We start from the raw sequence: 23050 nt of genomic DNA, 5'->3' as shown, positions 1-23050 counted from the left end.
TGCTGAGAGTGTTTATTATTCTCACAAAAAAAATATCCCGAATAAAAAATAACAACTAGAAATGTCTTTCTCTTGTAGCACCGGGATGCAAGAAAATGTGTGTATATACTCTATACATGTGTGTATACAAACACACACACACACAATATACTATACACACTACCATATTTAAAATATTCTGCACAATTCCCGCACTTGCCAATGAGATAAAAGCAGCATTAAGCCCCGCCCCCACCAGAGGTTTGTGCCGGACTTGCGGAGTGCATTCGTGATCCACAATCAGCAAAAAAGAAACAGAAAACTTAAAAAATAACTCTTTTTTATTCAGACTTTTTTTCTTTCATTTGCATCGTTTATTACTTTTTATTTCTTCAATAATTGTAGTGGTTTAAAAACACACTTTACTTTACCTGAGACACGCCTCTATTTTAGATAAACTCCACCCATTCTTAGTTCCGATGTCTGATTATTTAACTGTTGATGTGGCACTAATAGTTCTCTTTCTTTCTTTTCATTCCTTCCTTCCTTCCTTCCTTCCTTCCTTCCTTCCTTCATCTTTTCTCTATACTTTATTCCTTGTTTTTCTTTCTTTCTTTATTTCGTTTCATTCCTTAATTTCCTGTCTATCTTTCTTTCTTTCTTTCTTTCTTTCTTTCTTTCTTTCTTTCTTTCTTTCTTTCTTTTTTTTCATTTCTTTCTTTCTTTCTTTCTTTCTTTCTTTCTTTCTTTCTTTCTTTCTTTCTTTCTTTCTTTCTTTCTTTCTTTTGTTTCATTCCTTACTTCCCTGTTTTTCTTTCTTTCTTTCTTTCTTTCTTTCTTTCTTTCTTTCTTTCTTTCTTTCTTTCTTTCTTTCCTTCTTTCCTTCTTTCTTTCTTTCTTTCTTTCTTTCTTTCTTTTGTTTCATTCCTTACTTCCCTGTTTTTCTTTCTTTCTTTCTTTCTTTCTTTCTTTCTTTCTTTCTTTCTTTCTTTCTTTCTTTCTTTCTTTCTTTCTTTCTTTCTTTCTTTCTTTCTTTCTTTCTTTCTTTCTTTCTTACTTTTTATTTATATGAACCCCGAACAAACAACATTCCTTTTTTATTATTATTTGTGATGAATACATTCTCCCTTTTGATCCTGTTTCTTTTTCGACTTAAAATTCTCTCAGAAGTCACAGATGATGCCGTGATCCCAAGATATATGGCTGTAAAAATGACTGGTCTTGTTTCTACGATAAACAGAGGCACGGCCGAAAAAGAAAGAATTCCTTTTCACATTCAATACATGGACTATAAGCACAAAATTATGTGGACACCTGACCCTAAGATTAATATGTTTAATGGCTCCTTATTCCACATTTGCTGGTATAAAAGCTGCAGTCTCCTGAGAAGATGCTCCACTAGATTGCTCTGATTTTACTGATGTAGGAGCTCTATAGCACAAAATGTTTTGGAGATCTATAACTGTAAAAAAAAAAAAAAAAAGAAAAAAGTCCCAATATTTTTGTGATCGCCCGTCCCTAATGTAAAATCCGCACAACTCTGATCTCATAAACTCAGCAGTAAACACTTTTTCTTTCACACAACGCCGATGTGTTCAATATCATTCCGTTGGAGACCGAGGAGATGTTCTGATGCAACCGTGGCGTTTGTTGTGTAGTCGTATAGAAACACCGCACTCAGCAACTTTCATCAACTTGAATTGTTTGGCATCCACTTAAGCCTTTTTTCCTGCTGCGTGCTATGTGACTTTGCAGACTGCACAAATCCCTACTGGGTAGCGTGCCGTGTGTGTGTGTGTGTGTGTGTGTGTGTGGCGTTGTGTGTATGTGCATGAGTTTGTGTTTGTGCTCTCCTCCTGTGTCTGACACCTAATTAAGGGATTTAAGTTGGTTTGTTTTTACAGCCTGCAGCTTGTACAGGGAATTGCTATCCTGGAAGATCGTAGGGAGTCTGTCTTAGCATTTCAGTTATCATCGGCTTATATTATAGACCTGGGTGTGTGTGTGTGTGTGTGTGTGTGTGTGTGTGTGTGGGTGTGTGTGTGTGTTGGCCATGTTGACGCACTCTTCACCCCTGAGTGTGTTGCATTTAAGTGTTAAAGCTACAAGCACGCTATGCATCAGCACTAACTACGCTCCCTAATTAGACTTTTGGATTAGATGCGTTAAAGCCAGATGTTGCATCGGGGAACTTACACTTGTTCTTTGCACACATGTTTAAGGTAAAAAAAAAAAAAACGAAGAAAGAAGTATATATAGAGAAATAAATGTGCTGAAGGATAGAGTCTGGTTTCATTTACAGCAGGATACGGTTTTGTAAGGTTCACAGACGTTCCGTCGTTTTCACAGATAAAAGGTCATATGGTGGGTGATCATGTCATAACAACAATCAAATAAAAAAACACAAACCATAGAGTTAATCAGGGAGTCAGCATCATTTTGTTTCCTTTGCGGGAATAGCTTTAGACAGCATTATAAAATGAAGTAAAACCCTTCAGATATCAGCCAGAACGGTGCAGGACATTTTGTTTTTAAGCCACTTGAGGGCTTTGTTTTAGGTGAGTATGAAAGTTTTGGTTTTGGAGCATCTATTACAAATCCCACAGTAAGGAGGATCACAAACCTGACTGAAGGCCATAGAACTGACTGGGAACCACAAACTTGAATGAGGCTTACAAACCTGTGCCAAAGATCTGATGAGGAACCACAAACCTGTCCAGGGCCCACAAACTTGAGGGTCTCTTGAGAGACAACCTGACTTGACAGAGGTCCACAAACCTGGCAAAGGCCACAAACTTTACCTGACCGAGGACCAAAGACCTGACCAAGGCCCCCAAATTTGGCAGAGGACCACAAACCTGAACAAGGCTCATAAATTTAATCCAGCAGGATATTTAGTTTTAAAGCCACTTTAGAATCTTGCTTTAGGTATTGGAGCAGCCATTACAAAGCCTTGACTTGAATCCAACAGTGAGGAGGCACAGAAACCTGACTGAGGGCCAAAGATGCAACTGGGAACCATAAACCTGACCAGGGCCTGACAGAGAACCTGAGCGTTCGATTCATGTTTAACCTGCAACGACACCAAACGCTGAGAAAAGTGAATAATCTCCAGATTTACTGTAAATCTGATATAGTAAATACATGTGCTGTATTGTGCTGTAAGATTGTCTAATAGACTTACCACAGAAAATGTGATGTGAAGGGGGAGCAAAAAGTACAAAAAATTAATAATCTTTAAGTGGTGCCATGAGGATGGTGGGATTCTGCTGGATTTTTTTTACTTTAACATGATTTTCTGGTGTTCATACAAAATCATGCTGCTAGTACCCAATTAACCAAGAAATCATGGGGTAAATAGGGGAGGTGGTAAAAAGGAGAAGGGAAGAGAGATAAGTGAGATAATAGAGAGAGAGAAGGTAAAAGCTCAGTAGGAACCTCAGCAGGACTCTCTCTCTCTCTCTCTCTCTCTCTCTCTCTCTCTCTCTGGAGAATCCTGGAGAGCTCTGAATTCATGGTCTTGTATAAATCACAGGGTTTTGACTCCTTTGTCCGCTCGTATCTCTCAGCATTCTCCATCCTAATGACTTCATAGAACTAATTAACCCACAGGGTTTTTCAGGGACAGCTTTTACTTTTCCGTTAGCAAGAATAAGAACTGATATTGATGGACAACCAGTTGGTCCACTGGGCATAGCGTCATGGAGGCCGTTTCCTGTCTGATGAGGTTAATAGAGGAAGCGTTTCTCTGTGAGGTGACAGAGAGTTTGTGCTTTTAGTCTCTATTTATTTTATTTATCTGATAGCTTGGTACTAAAAACCCAGGTATGCTGTTTTTTATTTAATTATTTATTTAATTATTTTTATTTATGCTAATGAAATCCTGCACTAGTGACTCTGAACATCCGAAAGCATCTGCATTAAAAAAAAAAAAATTATATATATATATATATATATATATATATATATATATATATATATATATATATATATATATATATATATATATATATATATATATATTTTGTCATTTTCTGTATTTTCAAGGTTTTCTATATGAAGCTTTACATTTCATTTAATCTGAATATATTACTATATTGAATTATATACTTAATAGTTATATTATATTATATTATGATTTATAAATTTGGATCAGAATTACAGTCTATATGACCTTTTCCTATTTTTATATATATATATATATTAAGGCTATCAATCAATTAAAAATATTATTCGCGATTAATGACATGATCGCACATTACTATCTGTTCTAAATGTAGCTCAAATTTATACTTTTACATTTTTGATTACTCCAATCAACATGCGCATGGAAAATAATTGATGCTTTATGCAAATGTATGATAATTATTAGTGAAACCGAACTCAACATAGAGCATGAAGACAAAATATACTCGTAAATGTTTTAAAGAAATTATGGTGCTTTGAATGAAAATGTAAATCATCAGGACACCAAACTAAACTTTTGCTATGTTTCCACACGGACGGTATTAATTGCCGGATCTGTGTGTCGTGGCGGATTATGGGGCTTGGTGCGAGACTTGGCACATCAGTAAAACAAATGTTAGAAATAATTTCGGTGGAGTTTTTATTTTATTTTATTTTTTTAAATATCCGAGTAAAGAAAGGACGTCGTGAATAAATGTGTGATACGTTGAAGGTTTTAATTTCACCACATAAAAATGGTCACAGAAATATATAAATATATAAAATATAGTGAGAGTGAGAGAGATATAAGAGAAACTTACGCTATAGCAGCTATAAAAGTTTTTTTCTTTGCCATTTTTCTCTCGAACTTCGTAGCCAAAAAAATGAGACGTAGCTTGTCATGTTATTGAGAATGTGTACATTTCTGAAGTTACCTCTGACACTGAAAACTCCTTCCAAAGAGCTTATGTTGTGGTTACTCTGAACCAAAATGATATTCTATTAGAACATTAAGAACAGACAGAAAGACCTTCTGACCAACCACTGTAATGATTTGTGAGTCTGAACTTTGTGGTTGAATGGTGTTACAGCTCCATCCTGCACCTGGAAGTGTTTTGAAGCATCAGGAATGCGATGTGTAGGTGCAAACAGATATCCGGAATTTTCTTGACGCCTCTCAAGCCTGCATCATGACAGCCTCCTCTCTGCACTCAGTAATTGCAGTGTGGGCTGGCAGGAGGTGTGAGGAACCGGGGCTCATCCGGTGGCAGCTCTGAGGAACCTGTCACCATGTACATGGAGGAGAAGCCATGCGCTCAGTGCGCTTCACGCTAGAGAAACACCCCTGAATTTGAATAGTGCCGCTGTAAGCGTTACTGGAATTCCAAAGCGGCGTCGTTAGAAGCGTATTTATTCTCTCCAGGGGGGACGGCGAGCAGATCAAACCACGGCCACCGACTGCTGCTGAACCTTCGCTGCAGCTTCTCAGCTAACGCTAATGGAGCAAAACTGTGGATTTGACATGCGGATGTCAACACGGGCCGGAGATGCCTGGAGTTAGAGATTAAATATTATTTCATTATGTACTCACGGTAAATATAGAAGAGTCTCTCAGTCTTCGGATTGTTGAGCCGAGCAGCTGTTTGACGTGCCTCGAACACTTCAGAGCGTGAAATTTCATTTCATCACGCCTCAAAGCCACATGCAGTAGCTGGAAACCGAAACACTGGCACACGTTCAAACCCAGTTCCATCCTTTACCCAGAGGTGCCAACATTTACCGTTTAAACGCAGCAGTTGATTTCTGGCTGAAACACGTTCTTCTAATGTTTCATCAAGAGCATCATTGAGACTAAACGTGAAAAAAAAGTCACTGAATTCACTGAAGGATATAATTAGACTTAATTGAATGCTAAGGTCTGATTGGCTGATGGGAGCCATGTTGTTTAAAATATTTTGTTGAAGCTGATTGGCTGATGTTTTTAAAAACATGGTCCATGGTTGTTTGAGAGAGGTGCTCATATTATACAGAGAGCTTTTCGAATTTACCATGGGATGCAGGACAGCCTGGATCCTTCTGCATCAGAGAATAGTTTACTTTTGAAGAGATCAGGGATTTTTTTATATTTTTTTTATGAATTAATAATTTGCAGGGGCAATAAACTGTGCATGCTTTTGACTATTGTACCAATTATCATCCAATCACTGCATTGCTGTTGATGTTTCTGGCATCGAGATAAATAGATTCATGTATAGTTTTTAAATATCTAGTGAAAACGCATTGGGTGATGGCAGCCATGTTGTTTTTTTAGATAGATAAATAGACAGACAGACAGACAGACCCCCTCACAGACTTCCTCAGTCTGTCACTGGAGCAGGGCAGTGACAGCAACCTTTCACTGCACCTTTCTGTGCAGTAGATGCAGTGGATTATTAATGATTGACAGGAGCCTGCTCAGTGCCCACCTCTCTGCCACTGATGTCAGGCTGTCCAGCGCCGAGCCCACAACCGAGCCCGCCATCCTCACCAGCTTGTCCAGACATGAGGGGTCCAAGTGCACTCGCCACGACAGTCTGATAGAACATCTGCAGCAGCTTTTTGCCAGCCTTCTGAGGAGGTACAGCTGGCTCTTTCCTGCACATGTTGGCAGTCCAGTCCATTTTATTATCCAGCTGCACTCCCATGTATTTGTAAGTCTTCACGCGGTCACCTTTGACAGTCACAGGCTCCGGTTAAGGCCTGGGTCTCCTAAAGTCCACCACCATCTCCCTGGTCTTTGTGGTGTTGAGGTGCAGGTGGTTAAATTCACACCATGCAACAAAGTCCTTGATCAGTTTCCTGCACTCTTCCTCCTGTCCCCTCCTGATACATCTCACGATAGCAGTGTAGCAACTGAGTCGGAGTAATGGTGAAGAACTGATCAAATAGGCCAATTGATGGAAGGTTTGCGAAGACATTTCATGCTCCCTTGTAGTTTGCGCCCTTGTAATTTGTTACCTCGTAGTTTATTTTGATACATTGTGTGGCTGCTGTATTTTGTAGTTTATTTTGATACAATTAAAGCGAATGTATTTGGTATTTTAGTTTCAAATACATTTTGATGTATCTTTGCTCCACCCTGAAGATGGCCATGTTGTTTTATAAATCGCTTATGGTGGTGTTTCCATGGCGACGTGAACACCACGTTTAGACAGAAACAGAGTGTGAGGTGTGTATGAGTGTGTGTGTTTGCGGTTATAGTTGAATGGTGGTAAATGAAAGTACTGTGCCCACCATCACACTACTCGCTTCCACAATCATTCAGTGACAGCGCTGCCGTTCCTCGTGTCGCACCTCCTCCAGTCGCTCTCACACACTCACCGCCGTGGCTACACGAGAGCCAATCGTGCTAATGTCTACCTGTTACAGCACAACAGTGGGAGCACTGCTGAAGAGTGACATTATCCAGTCCTTGCCTAGCTGCTCGTTCTGCATAATCATTGTGTATTGGGGGAAAAAACCTGAACGAGAACTGCTGGCTACATGCACGCTGGCCAAATGCTACAAACGCTAATGTGTTGTCTTTCTGAAAGATTTTAAAGCAGTAGTTCTATCATTATTAGCAGTAGCATCAGTAGCATTAAATTCTCGTTCACGTTTCATTACAAAGTGCCGCGAAGTCTCCATCAATTTCCTCCAAGAAGTTTTAGTGTCGATTTAAGATCACCTGGAACAGGTGGGGTTTTAGACATGGTCTGAAGACTTCGCTTCGCTGAGAAATGTTGGGACTAGTTGAGCAGTGGTTAATGATCAGAGGGATGGTGGTGGTGGTGGTTCTTTTTTTGGCTTTGTAGGCAAGCATTAGTGTTTTAAATCTGATGCAGGGAGCTACAGGAAGTACTACTAGAGTAATTTTAGAAGAAGGAGTGGGATTATTAGTGTTGGTTGTAGTGTTGGAGGGAGATATAGATGTGTTGTTAGTAACAGTAGAAGTGGCAGAAGTAGTACTATTACTAGTATTGGAAGTATTAGTGTTCTTCTTATTATATATATACACTATATTGCCAAAATTATTGAGTCACCTGACCTCTGGTTCTTTTCCAAACTGTTACCACAACGCTGTAGGCACTCCATTGTACAGGACGTCTCTAGATGGCGCTATAATAAGATTTTGCATTTACTTGAACTTGGAAACCCAAACCTGTTCCAGCATGGCAATGCCCCTGTGCACAAAGTGAGCGCCTGGATGATCTGCTTTACATGCGTTGGAGAAGAAGATCTTAAATGGCCTGCTATGGAGCTCTGATCTCATCCCTACTGAACCCCTTTGGGATAAATTGGAATGCTGACTGCACCCCAGGCCTCCTCACCTACATCAGTACCTGCCTTTAGTAACACCCTTGTGTCTGATGAACACAAATATCCATAAGCACACGAGTGGAGAAGAGTGGAAGAAATTATAAGAGCAAATTGGGACTAAATATGTAATGCAATAATCGAAAATCACATACCATACTTATGACTAGGTGACCCAATTCTTTTGGCAATATAGTGTATATATTGTGTGTGTAATGGTACACAAAAATTACGGTTCGGTTCGTACCTCGGTTTTTAAGTCATGGTTCGGTTCAATTACGGTACGGTTTGGGGGGAAAGAAATGCAAAACACTTTTCGTTTTTTATTAACACAATTTATTACTATTAACAGTTATGATCATTATTGTTTGAACAGTTTCCATTTTAAACAAATGAAATGCCTGCTCGGTTAAATAATAATAATATTTTATGAAAATAAAGTTAATAAATCTAATTAATGCAATACACCCTTTTATTATATTGATTCAAATGAGTGTTAATCGGCACAAATTAAATTGATAAAAAAATTTAATAAATGAAAAAATTTAATAGTTTACATTTGTTACACCACATGTGGGTCATACTTAAAAGTTCTACTTATTTTAGTATAGTTTAACAAATGACTTCATTCCTTCTATCCTTCATTCATTCACTCCCTCGATATGTGGTATTGTTATTCTTAAAGCTGGACAAAAAACACTAAAGAATCCACAGCGCTAGCTAGTTAGCGTTTTCATGCATGCGCAAAACAAATCGTATTTCCAGTACACAGTGACCCTGCGCTAACTCTTCTTTTTATACCCCTGGCATTGTTGTGTATGTGCGTGTTTGTGTGTGTGCGTGTTTGTGTGTGTTTGTGTGTGTGTGTGTGTGTGTGTATATATAGAATGGGTATATACTGTATATTTGCATGTGTGTACAAAATGTGTATATATATAGATATAGCGTGTGTGTGCATATATACAGAATTTGTATATATATCTGTGTGTGTGTTTGTGTACAGAATGTGTGTGTATGTATATATATATTTATTTGCACGTGTGTGCGTGCATGTGTGCGCTTGTGTGTGTGTGTGTGTGTGTATATACAGAATGTGTATAAATATTTGTGTGTGCGTGTCTGTGTGTGTGTGTGTGTGTGTGTGTGTGTGTGTGTGTGTGTGTGTGTGTGTATATACAGAATATATATATATATTTGCGTGTGTGTGTGTGTAAGCAGAATGTGTATATATATTTGCGTGCGTGCGCGCGTGTGTGTGTGTGTGTGTGTGTGTGTGTGTGTGTGTGTGTGTGTGTGTGTATATACAGAATATATATATATATTTGCGTGTGTGTGTGTGTAAGCAGAATGTGTATATATATTTGCGTGCGTGCGCGTGTGTGTGTGTGTGTGTGTGTGTGTGTGTGTGTGTGTGTGTGTGTGTGTGTGTGTGTGTATATACTGTACAGATTAGTGGATTGGGTTAAGACGAGACGAGTTAAACAGGATTGAAGTGAAGCTGCAGTGAACACAGTGAAGGGATTTGTTGTTTGTGCTCCTCCTCTGACACGTTCCAGACGACTGTATGCTGCAGAGAGATCAGGAGATGAGCGTTTTCTTTGACGTTGTAGACATCTGAAGTAGGAAGGGGGAGGGAGGAGGAGGGAGGACAGCTGAGGAGAAGCTTTAGCCAGATTGGAGCCGAGGTTTTACAGTCGCGGTCTGCACTAATGACTGGAGGATGTGTTCAGTCTGATACAATATGGTCATGTGATCAGAAGCTGGTGTCAGATTTCTCTAAGAGAAACAATTACAACCGTTACACTAAAGACAACACCATGTCCACCAACATCTCCGCCAGCAACACCAGCAACAACCATACCAACATCACACCAACACCATCAAACCACTAACAATCACACCAGCATTTCCATAACCAACAAAACCACCAACACCACCTACAACAATAACACTAACATTTCCAACAACGACATCAACAACACCAACACCATCATTGCCAACAATATTATTGGGAACATCAACAACACCATCAATAACACCACCAACACCAACATCATCATCCACAACACCACCACCAAAAAAACAGCAACACTAACAACAACCACACCAACACCAAAAAACACCAACAAGACCAACAAAACACCACCACAAAACCCACCAACAACGAACCAACATGACCAGTAACACCACCAACACCACCAACAACCAGACCCATCTCACTACTAATAAAAATCCCAACACTGTCACTAACGCCATTAACAACACCCTGCACTCCCACCACCAACAAAAGAAACGTCAACGCAAATAATAAAACACAACGCAATAAAACCATTTTGAATGCAGTTCCTGCACAGTTCTGTGTTTTAACTTGTGTAACTGCCAATGACAAAAACCCAGCCATTAGGGGGGCACAAGCCAGTGCACTCTTAGTGCCGGTCCCAAGCCCGGGGAGGGTTGCGTTAGGAAGGGCATCCAGCGTAAAACATGTGCCAAATCAAATATGTGGATCACAAATGAGAATTTCATACCGGATCGGTCGAGGCCCGGGTTAACAACGACCGCCACAGGTATCGTTAGCCGACAGGGTACCGGTGGAAATTGGGCTACTGTTGGCCGAAGGAGGAGAAGGAGAGGAGGAAGACGTCTACAGAGACGGCGGGAAAAGGAGCAGTGTAGGAGAGTAGAGGTTCAGGTTGGTACTTTAAATGTTGGTACTATGATGGGTAAAGGGAGAGAGGTAGCTGATATGATGGAGAGGAGAAAGGTAGATATGCTATGTGTTCAGGAGACCAAGTGGAAAGGGAGTAAGGCCAGGAACATTGGAGGTGGGTTTAAACTGTTTTATCATGGTGTGGATGGAAAGAGAAATGGTGTAGGGGTGATTCTGAAGGAAGAGTACAGTAAGAGTGTAGTGGAGGTGAAGAGAGTTTCTCATAGGGTGATGATCGTGAAGGTGGAGGTTGAAGGGATGATGATAAATGTCATCAGTGCCTATGCTCCACAAGTTGGCTGTGAGATGGAGGAGAAGGAAAGATTCTGGAGTGAATTAGATGAAGTGGTAGATGGTGTACCTAGGAAAGAACGATTGGTGATTGGGGCAGACTTTAATGGGCATGTAGGTGAAGGGAACAGAGGTGATGAGGAGGTGATGGGTAGGTATGGTTTCAAGGAGAGGAATGTGGAAGGGCAGATGGTGGTAGATTTTGCTAAAAGGATGGAAATGGCAGTGGTAAACACGTATTTTAAGAAGAAGGAGGATCATAGGGTGACGTATAAGAGTGGACGAAGGTGCACACAGTTGGATTATGTTCTGTGTAGGAGATGCAACCTGAAGGAGATTGGAGACTGTAAGGTGTTGGCGGGGGACAGTGTAGCTAGACAGCATCGGATGGTGGTCTGTAGGATGGTTTTGGAGGCGAAGAAGAAGAGGAGGAAAGTAAGGATTGAAAGAAGAATAAGATGGTGGAAACTGAAGGAGGAAGAGTGTAGTGTGAGGTTCAGGGAAGAGGTCAGACAGGGGCTTGGTGGTGGTGAAGAGGTGCTGGATGATTGGGCAACTACTGCAGGAGCGATGAGGGAGGCAGCTAGAAAAGTACTTGGTGTGACATCTGGAAATAGAAAGCAAGACAAGGAGACGTGGTGGTGGAATGAGGAAGTGCAGGAGAGCATTAGGGGAAAGAGGTTGGCAAAACAGAAGTGGGATCGACAGAGTGATGAGAAAAGTAGGCAGGAGTACAAGGAGATGCGGCAGCAGGTAAAAAGGGATGTGGCGAAAGCCAAGGAAAAGGCATATGAGGAGCTGTATAAGAGGTTGGACACTAAGGAAGGAGAAAAGGATTTGTACCGATTGGCCAGGCAGAGGGACCGAGCTGGGAAGGATGTACTGCAAGTTAGAGCAATAAAGGATGGAGAGGGAAATGTGTTGACTAATGAGGAGAGTGTGTTGAGAAGATGGAGGGAGTATTTTGAGCAGCTGATGAATGAGGAAAATCAAAGAGAGAGAAGGTTGGAGGATGTGGAGTTGGTGAAGCAGGATGTAGATAGGATTAGTAAGGAGGAAGTGAGAGCAGCGATTAAGAGGATGAAGAATGGAAAGTCGGTTGGACCAGATGACATACCAGTAGAAGCGTGGAGATGTTTAGGAGAGATGGCAGTGGAGTTTTTAACCAGATTGTTTAACGGGATTCTGGAAGGGGAGAGGATGCCTGAGGAATGGAGAAGGAGTGTGCTGGTACCGATCTTTAAACATAAGGGAGATGTGCAGACCTGCAGTAACTACAGGGGAATTAAGTTGATCAGTCACACCATGAAGTTATGGGAAAGAGTAGTGGAAGCCAGGCTGAGAGAAGAGGTGACCATCTGTGAGCAACAGTATGGTTTCATGCCGAGGAAGAGCACCACAGATGCCTTATTTGCTTTGAGGATGTTGATGGAGAAGTATAGAGAAGGACAGAAGGAGCTGCATTGTGTATTTGTGGATTTAGAGAAAGCGTACGACAGGGTGCCGAGAGAGGAGTTGTGGTATTGTATGAGGAAGTCAGGTGTGTCAGAGAAGTATGTGAGGGTGGTGCAGGACATGTATGAGGACAGTGTGACGGCAGTGAAGTGTGCAGTAGGTACGACAGACTGGTTCAGGGTGAAGGTTGGACTGCATCAAGGATCGGCCCTGAGCCCTTTCCTGTTTGCAGTGGTGATGGACAGGTTGACGGACGAGGTCAGACAGAAGTCTCCCTGGACTTTGCAGATGATATTGTAATTTGTGGTGAGAGTAGAGAGCAGGTTGAGAAGAGCCTGGAGAGGTGGAGATATGCGCTTGAGAGAAGGGGAATGAAAGTCAGTAGGAGTAAGACAGAGTACATGTGTGTGAATGAGAGGGAGGGCAGTGGAGTGATGCGGTTGCAGGGAGAAGAGGTGGAGAAGGTGGAGGAGTTCAGGTACCTGGGGTCAACAGTGCAAAGTAATGGAGAGTGTGTTAGAGAAGTAAAGAAAAGAGTGCAGGCAGGGTGGAGTGGGTGGAGAAGAGTGACAGGAGTGATTTGTGATAGTAGGGTATCTGCAAGAATGAAAGGGAAAGTTTATAGGACTGTGGTGAGACCTGCGATGTTGTATGGATTAGAGACAGTGGCATTGAGTAAAAGACAGGAGATGGAGCTGGAGGTATTAGAGCTGAAGATGTTAAGGTTTTCGTTGGGAGTGACGAGGATGGACAAGATTAGAAATGAGTTTATTAGAGGGACAGCACATGTAGGATGTTTTGGTGACAAGGTGAGGGAGGCAAGATTGAGATGGTTTGGACATGTGCAGAGAAGGGACACGAATTATATTGGTAGAAAAATGCTGAAGATGGAGCCACCAGGTAGGAGGAAAAGAGGAAGGCCAAGAAGGAGGTTCATGGATGTGGTGAGGGAAGACATGCAGGTAGTTGGTGTGAAAGAGGCAGATGTAGAGGACAGGGTGGTATGGAGACGGATGATCCGCTGTGGCGACCCCTAATGGGAGCAGCCGAAAGAAGAAGAAGAACTGCCAATGACAAAATAACGGCAAATACACTGTATGAGCAAAAGTATGTGCACCCTCTGACCAATGGTACATGGAGTTTTTGCACTGTATTTTTTGCACTATATGGCCAAAAGTTTATGTGCATTCATATACACTTGAACATCCCATTTCACATTTGCCATTATAATAAACTAGTTCTGGAAAGGGTGTTTAAAAAAGTCGGGTACTGATGTAGGTGAGAAGGTGAGGAGGTTCCTGGGGTGCAGTCAGCGTCTACATTAATCTACATTGAGGTGTTCAATAGGATTGGAGTTCTATAGCAAGAGATCTTCCATGAAAAGCAGTTCAGTTCAGTACTTTTTGAGATATATTGTATAAGCTGGCGGTTAGCAAAACATCAGCTAAGTACAGCAGTTATTACCAGTTCAGAACTGGTTTAAAAAAACCCTGAGGAGCATTGTGTCTCTGTACACCCAGAAGATTAGTAGGATGTCATGATTCTTCTTGGGTTCCTCCTGGGTGGAAGTGCATCTGGTATCGATACATCATTCCACAGGATTATTAATGCCCGATTAGCTTCTTTAATGCGCAATACTACAACTGTCCGTGAACTCTTTCCATTTATACTTCTTTCTTTTTTTTGTTTTTTTCATTTCAGTTCCTCCCAAAATCTACGACATCTCGTCGGACATCACGGTAAACGAAGGCGGTGAAATTTCCCTCTTCTGTTTAGCCAGTGGGAAACCAGAGCCCAAAATCACCTGGAGACACATCAGCCCATCAGGTGAGCGAAAAAAACATCCAGTTTCTTTATCTCTATCTTTATCACAGCACGATCGTACGGCCGTCCGATCAACCAATCAAGTAGCAGCAGAACATTTCATTCGCTCATACAGAGTTTCAGCTAACATCAGAACCAGTAGAAATTCTGCTGTTGTAGTCCAAAGGTTTGAGATGCTTTTCTGCTTGCCCCTGTTAGAGAGAGCAGTTATTTGGAGGAACTGTTGCCTTTTCTGTCAGCTGGATCCAGTATTTGGTTGCACACTGGATGTTTTTTGTTTTTTACGCCACTCTTTGGGAAGGCTGCTGCATGAGAGAATCAGGAGGTCAGATGTAAACAAAATGTCATGTCTTTCCAGGATTTTGTCCTGATCTCGTTCAATGATTCTTTCCAATTTTGGGCCTGTGAAATGAAAGTTTTTATTTTCGTCATAGAAGCTTTTTTAAGCTCTGTGGTTGTTTTTTTCCTTTTGTTATAGTAAAAGTTTCCGAAAGGTAAAACCTGTATTTTGCAGAAAAGCACCAGGTGACATTGAATAATTTATTTTATTTTTTTTTACATTGAGAAGGCAAGCGAGAAAAACTAACACAGAGGACAAAGTGACAGTGAAAGAAATGAGTCGTGTTAGTGAGTAAATATGAGATTTACAACCTATTTATATCCCTCAGGGATCAACTAAGGACATCCGTCTGTCTGTCTGTCTGTCTGTCTGTCTGTCTGTCTGTCTGTCTGTCTGTCTGTCTGTCTATCTATCTATCTATCTATCTATCTATCTATCTATCTATCTATCTATCTATCTATCTATCTATCTATCTATCTATCTATCTATCTATCTATCTATCTATCTATCTATCTATCTATCTATCTATCTACTCTTTCTGTGTCTCTCTCCCATCCATCCATTTATTGGGCAGAGTTTATTGGGTGGAGTTCAATTAGTGGAGTTTATTATACAGAGTTTATGAGTTTAATGGGTGGAGTTTAATGGGTGGAGTTTCAACACAGTGTAATGGTGTAGTTTATTGGGCGGAGTTTAATCTATCTATCTATCTATCTATCTATCTATCTATCTATCTATCTATCTATCTATCTATCTATCTATCTATCTATCTATCCATCTATCCATCTATCTATCTATCTATCTATCTATCTATCTATCTATCTATCTATCTATCTATCTATCTATCTATCTCACAAAAGTGAGTACACCCCTCTTATTTCAGCAACCATTATAGTATAATCTTCTCAAGGATAATATCACTAGGGACAATAGTATAGAATTGAAATTCTGCTATATTTTAGAGGAGTCAGTGTGCAGCTGTATATCAGCACAGATTTACTGTCTTCTAAAAATGATTTAACATACAACCATTTTTGTCACAAATCGCAACAAAAGTAAGTACACCCTCAGTGATAACAGCTGTACGTTGTGTAACAATACAAAGCCACACGTCCTATTCATCATGTCCATGTTTTTGTCTGCTTGTTAGGACCAGATAAATGTGTGTATCTTGTAATAGAGCAGTTAGAATTTGGTGCTTTGAGTCCAGTTTTCACATGGACCTCATGGTAAAGAGTCTCTGTGGATTTGAGAATTAGAATTGTTTCTCTCCACAAAGATGCCGAGGCTGTAAGAAGATCAGTATCACCCTGAAACTGAGTTACAGTACAGTGGTCAGGGTCATACAGAGGTTTTGCAAGACGGGTTCCACTCAGACCTCCATCAAAGAAGTCGAGTCCTCGTGCTGTGCGTCAGGTGCAGAAGCTGCTTCAAAAAACAGACGCATGAGTGCTGCAGCACTGCTTTAGAGGTTGTAGAAGCAGAAGCTCCAAATGTCAGTGCTCAGATCATACTGTCACACACTGCAGCAGGTCGGTTTGCAGGCCGTCGTCCCAGAAAGGAGCCTCTTCTGAAGCTGTTTACAAAAAGCATGAATTACTGGAATCATGTCCTGTGGTCTGATGGCTCAGATGGTTTCCAGCATGTGTGACAACACTCTGGTAAGGAGCAACAAAAAAATTGTCGTCTACAGTCGAGCATGGTAGTCTGGGGCTGCAGGAGTGCTGCTGGATTTCAACATGCACTGTGACATTTTGAAGCAAAACATGATGCCCTCCTACGCCCCTGTCCTTTACATCTGCCCCTTTCAAACCAACTACCTGCATCCATAAACCTCCTCCTTGGTCTTCCTCTTTTCCTCCTTCCTGGTGTCTCTATCCTCAGCATTCTCCTACTGATATACCCCATGTCCCTCCTCTGCACATGTCCAAACCATCTCAATCTCACCTCCCTCACCTTGTCTCCAAAATGTCCTACATGCTCTGTCCCTCTAATAAACTCATTTCTAATCATGTACATCGTCGTCACTCCCAACAAACATCTAAACATCTTCAACTCTGCTACCTCCAGCTCCACCTCCTGTCTTTTACTCAATGCCACTGTCTCTAATCCATACAACATCTCAGGTCTCACCACAGTCCTATAAACTTTCCCTTCCACTCTCACAGATACTCTTCTATCACAACAAGATGCATATTGATACTCTAAAATATGTCCAAGTTTCATCTCTATAGTTTTGTCCTTTGGAAGATATACTGAAATGGTTGCCCATATGTGAGGGGTGCACTTACTTTTGTCAGATACTGTATCTCTCTATCTGGCCAATTATCTGACTGTGTGATCTTGTAAAATATAATTACAAAATTGGAATAATCAACTTGAAACAAGGAGAAACAGCGAATTGGCCAACAAACGACACACTTATCCAGAGAAGAAAAAAGGAAAAACTAGGGGTGAGTGAACGGCTGAAGTTCACTGGGGAGAGTTTCAAGGAAAAAATTCCAGCATCCTACAACTGCAGCACAACATTCAGGAGTGTTTTCCACCACAGGCTTCTGATTTTTCGGCTCGATTATACCACGATTTCTGTAAATAAAGCACATTATTTATATAAACATCTGAAACTAAACAGCCTCATCATCAGAGTTCGATTGTTTTCTATTTAAGAATACATCTACTCTAGAGAGCATGCTAGGACAGCTAGCTAGGAATGGCCAGTGTTCTCTCCAGTTAGCCATTGTTCTGTACCCTAAATAAATAAATACAGCACCAAATGTCCATGAAGCCCAAGTTTATTTGTGTAGTGAAGAGAGGAGTTCACCTGCACCTGCCGAAAATGCAAAAATGAGACTTATTAAACACTGTATGGACAAAAGTTTGTGGAGACCTAAGCATAAGATCAGTATGTGCTTTTTTCTGAGCATCTCATTCAACATTTAGTCCCCATTTGCGTTTTTATGACCAACACTTCTGTGGTTTTTGATTCTGTCTGAGGTTTAAGTCTTCAATTTCAAGGGAAGGAAAGATTTCATTCTACAGCATCCAACCAAAGTTCTATCTATCTATCTATCTATCTATCTATCTATCTATCTATCTATCTATCTATCTATCTGTCTGTCTGTCTGTCTGTCTGTCTGTCTGTCTGTCTGTCTGTCTGTCTGTCTGTCTGTCTGTCTGTCTGTCTGTCTGTCTGTCTGTCTGTCTGTCTGTCTGTCTGTCTGGCAGAGTTTATTTGCCGGAGTTTAATAGGTGGAGTTTATTATACAGAGTTTAATGGGCGGAGTTTAATGAGTGGAGTTTAATGGGTGGAGTTTGGACACAGTTTAATGGGTGGATTTTAATGGGTGGATTTTAATGGGTGGAGTTTATTATGCAGAGTTTAATATGCGGAGTTTAATGAGTAGAGTTTGGACGTGTGAAGTTTAATGGGTGGAGTTTAACGGGTGGAGTTTATTGGGTCAAGTTTAATAGATGGAGTTTAATGGACAGAGTTTAATGGATGAATTTAATAGGTGGAGTTTATTGGGTGGAGAATAATGGGTGAAGTTTAATGGACAGAGTTTAATGGGTGGAGTTTATTGCTCTCCAATGAGAAATCAGGGAAACATTCCAGTATCCTCCAACTGCAGCACAACATTCAGCAGTGAAGTGGCTGGAAAAGTCCCAGTGCTTTTTTCTGTATATTGTAGGTAAAATACTAAATTGTGTTTTTCCAACGCTGATTTTTCTGCACTGATTTCCGCCGCGGAGTTGTTTTAATCCCCGTCTGTCCTATTATTATTTATTTGAGAATTTGAAAATCTAATTCTCGACGTGTGTATCCCGGTGTGTTGCCAGAAAAACCCCCCAGAGAGAGATTGCACATTAAGCGCATTTTGACTTTCCTGTCTCGTTCAGCCATTGAAAAAGACGCATGCACTTTACGGGCCTCGTGCGCAAATTGTCTGGCGCAGCAGCCATTTTTGAGCGTTCCTGGATTTTATGAAGATGCATGTTGCACTTATCTGATAATTGAAGGCTTCACTTATCTTCTGCCTGTCATATTCCTCCTCTTGCACCATCCTGTTATTGAATTCCCTCTGTTTTTTTTCCTGCTGACTCATAAAGAGCTGCATCTGTTGAAAGCCTGGATGCTCTCAGCATTGTGTTTTTCACAGCGTTTCATCAGATTAGGTGTGGATTTAAAAAACATTAGCGAAATGAAACGCGGATGGACAAAAGTCTGTGGACACCTAAGTCTAAGATTGGCATGAGATTTCTTTTACAGCATCACATTCCACATCGAGTCTCCATTTGCTCTTATAATAAGCTCCACTCTCCTGGGAAGATGTTCCACTAGATTTTGGAGTAAAGATTTTTGCTTATTCAGCCACAACAAGGGAGTTGGTAAAGTCTACTGATGTAGGTGAGAAAGTGATGAGGCCTGGGGTGCAGTCAATTCATCTCAATAAGGTTGAAGCTCTTTAGCAGGCGATCTTCTATTCAAACCCGTGTGAAGCATATCTTCAGGAGCATTGTCATGCTGGAATAGGTTCAAGTCTCCAAGTTAAGTGAAGGGAAAATTTCATGCTACAACATCCAGACATTTATACAAGTGTGTAGCGACACATAGGGCTGGAAAAGTCAGGTGTCCCAATACTTTTGCCTGCATAATCATCGCAGATGACGCTCAGGTGCTCCTGAAGATCATTTCAGATCATGTAATGCTTTTTTTTCTTTCGCTTTTTAAGTTAAATTCCGAATGAGAATTTTTTTTCTGTCTTAATTAATTAATTATTTATTTATTATTATTTCTTTTATATATTTATAACATTTTTATGCATTTTATTCTTTCTTTCTTTCTTTCTTTCTTTCTTTTAATTAATTTTTGTTTTTTATTATTTTGTTATTTTATGAAAGCTTCTGTCACCATGCACAAATTCCTTCTATGTGCAAACACTTGGCAATGAAGCTCTTTCTGATTTTTTATTCTGATTTGTATAAAAAAAAAAAACCCACTCTTAGAGAAACATAATTTTTTTGCTGTATGTCTGAATGTTCGATGTACGACGTGCACTTAATAAAACTTGAGGCTTTTTTTAAGTCAGGATTAATCACGTATGGTTTTAGAGTAAAAAAATGATGACTACAAGGGAAAGAAAGGAAAAAAAAAGGATCAGAACTAGCCATGCAGTGATAATGAGCGTGGTAGAAGGAATCAGGCCAATCCTCTGCTCATTTACTCATTAAAATAAATATTAGTGCCTAGTGCTCGCTGTTGCGCTAATGACCAGGGGACATGACGTGACAGCGATGTGGACGTATGTCACGGTTAATTATGAAAGAAGAGCAGAGTGAAAGCATCACGAGGAGGAAAAAAACATCTTGGACATAAAACGGCCAAAAAAACAAACACACTTGGATTTATTCTATTTTTTTTTTCTGCTATGCTGAAAGAATGTGAAGTGTGTCATAGTGAATTCATAGAAAGTCTTATGAAATCTATAATGTATCATTGTAAAGCCAAAGTGTGTCATAGGAAAGAAAAAAAAAAGGAGATTGTCAAAATAAAAGTTTTGTGTCATACCGAGTTCATAGAATGTCTTATGAAATTCATAGTGTATCATAGTAATGCAATAGAGCGTCATAGTCAAACCGTCGAATGTCAAAAAGGAAGTCTGGTGTGTGGAAGTGTCCCCTTGAATCCACAAAGTAACATTAGTGGTCATAGTGTGTAGAAATGATAGAACATCCTAGAGATATCAGTGTGTCCAAAATACATGATATTGAAGTATGTGTGTCATATTGAAGTCATAGTATGTCATAGTAAGTTTATAGAGTATCATCGTAAACCTGTAGTGTCACTGTTAGAATGACATAGTGAGTTCATTGTGTCGAAGCGAAACAAGATGTTGAAAGTGTCATAGTGAGTTCATTAGATTTTGTTGTGCAACTGAATTATGTCATTATGAATTATAGTGTATCATATTGTAATCATAGAATGTCATAGTGAAACCTGCTCTTAAGTGTGGTATGTGCCAATTAGAACCAAATTTGCTCTTAGAATTTACTCCACTCTTTGGAGGGAAGATGTTCCAGTACTAGTGTGTCACAATGAGGCCATAGAATGTCATAGCGAAACCAGAGAATGCCATAGTTACACTGTAGTGTGTCAAGGTGAAAGTCGATTGAAATTGTGAGTCAATAGAACGTCATAGTGAAACTCTGGCATAAAATGTTATAGTGAAACCAATATGTCATAAAGCAACCACACTATAATCATAGATTGTCATATTGGAACCATAGAATGTCATTGTAATAGTCATAATGATTTCATGGTATGTCATAATAAAACCTTAGTGTTATAGTGAGTCCACAGAAAGTCATAGTGAAACCAGAGAGTGTCATAGTTATGCCGTAGCGTGTCATAGTGATATCGTAGTACATCATTATGGAACTCTAGAATGTTATTGTAAAACCATGGTGTGTCATGGTGAAATTGTAGTGCATCATATGGAAACCATAGAGTATCATATTGAAACCATGGTGTGTCATGGTGAAACTGTAGGGCGTCATTATGAAAGTTCAGTATGTCATTGTGAAACCATGGGGTGTCATGGTGAAACAGTAGGGCGTCATTATGAAAGTTCAGTATGTCATTGTGAAACCATGGTGTGTCATGGTGAAATTGTAGGGCGTCATTGTGAAAATTCAGTATGTCATTGTGAAACCATGGTGTGTCATGGTGAAACTGTAGGGCGTCATTATGAAAGCTTAGTATGACATTGTGAAACCATGGGGTGTCATTGTGAAATTGAAGTGTATCATAATAAAATTATAGAATGTCATAGTGAAACAATAGTGTATCATAGTGAAACCATGGTGTGTCATGGTGAAACTGTAGGGTGTCATTATGAAAGTTTAGTATGTCATTGTGAAACCATGGGGTGTCATGGTGAAATTGTAGTGTATCATAATAAAATTATAGAATGTCATAGTGTCATGGTAAAAGACTAGTGTCATAGTTAGTACATACAATTCCACAGTGCAACTAAAGCATGCCAAAGTAAAATTATAGAATGTCAGAGAGACAGTGTAGGGTGTCATATGGAAACCATACAAAGTCATAGTTAACTTGTACAATGTCATAGTGTAGCCATAGTGTGCCATGGTGAAAGACTAGCATCATAGAATGTCATAGTGAAACCATAGAGTAATATGGTATGTCATGGTTTGTAGAAATGGAAGAATAGTGTCATAGTGCAACCAATATGTGTCATAATGCAACTATAGTACGTCATAGTGAATGCTCAGTGTGTGTGTGTGTGTGTGTGTCATATTAAAACCATAGAATGTCATATTGAGTTCATAGGGTCTCATAGTAAAACTGTAGTGCCATTGTTCAACCACAGAATGTAACAATGTTTCCATAGTATGTCATAGTGAAACAATAGTGTAATAGTAAATCCAATAATGCGTCATAGTAGGTCCATAACATGTCATATCGTGAAACCTTAGAATGCCAAAGTAAACCGTAGCACGTCATTATGAAACCATAGCACGTCACACTGAAATCGTAGTGTATCAGTGAACTCATTAATCTCAACGTGAACCTGGTGAAATCGTAGTGTGTGAATGAAAGACAAGACAATTGTCATAGTCTATAAAATGTCATAGTGAAACCATAGCAGGTTATAAAGAATTGATTGCATGTTGTCGTGAAGTTCACCATCCTGAAACCATAGAATGTCACAGTAAAATTGTAGTGTGTATAATTGACTCTGCAGAATGTCCTGGTGAAACCATTGTGTAGCACAGCAGCGTTTTTGTGTGTCACAGTGAACCCCCAGCGTCATTGTGTTACATTGGATTACAGCGAAGTGTCATCGAAATGCCACAGCGTCCCATAGTGAATCCATAGAATGATAGCGAGCGCCATAATGTCACCATGATGTGTCATAGCGGTGGGGTAATGTGCCACTTGTCCTGTGGAGGTATAAAATTATCGCATCATTAATATTCGAATGCACGTAAATCTTTTAAGTAATTAAATGTGAAAAGCAATTTGAAGCAGTTTGACAGTGCTATCCCGTCGTGTTTATAATTTATACGTCTGATAATGGTGTTTGTGCATCAAAATTGAAGTCAGTGAAGGGAATCATGATGCATGGAAGACCCAATTATTTCGCTGG

At 40.1% G+C, this 23050-nt stretch overlaps 2 protein-coding genes and 1 long non-coding RNA gene across 3 annotated transcripts in view; 2 read left to right on the top strand and 1 right to left on the bottom strand.

The window, feature by feature from the left end:
• LOC310739254 overlaps positions 1 to 23050 on the bottom strand; it is a 430707-nt gene that overhangs the window by 148888 nt on the left and 258769 nt on the right. The gene's annotated exons all lie outside the window — the stretch shown is intronic.
• The window catches only part of LOC310737268 (craniofacial development protein 2-like), a gene marked incomplete at its 3' end in the record, with an annotated part of 390247 nt that overhangs the window by 109394 nt on the left and 257803 nt on the right, over positions 1 to 23050 (top strand). The gene's annotated exons all lie outside the window — the stretch shown is intronic.
• The window catches only part of negr1 (neuronal growth regulator 1), a 197736-nt gene that overhangs the window by 65408 nt on the left and 109278 nt on the right, over positions 1 to 23050 (top strand). The window contains exon 3 of the mRNA XM_083563892.1: positions 14417 to 14542. Coding sequence (XP_083420018.1) covers positions 14417 to 14542 — 126 coding nt within the window. The remainder of the gene's footprint in view (positions 1 to 14416; positions 14543 to 23050) is intronic.

This window comes from Silurus aristotelis (assembly GCF_946808225.1).
Source record: "Silurus aristotelis genome assembly, chromosome: 2".
In the NCBI taxonomy this organism is placed as follows: Eukaryota; Metazoa; Chordata; class Actinopteri; order Siluriformes; family Siluridae; genus Silurus; species Silurus aristotelis.
Note: the sequence above shows the minus strand (reverse complement) of the source record. Positions and strands in the feature narration are given on the sequence as shown.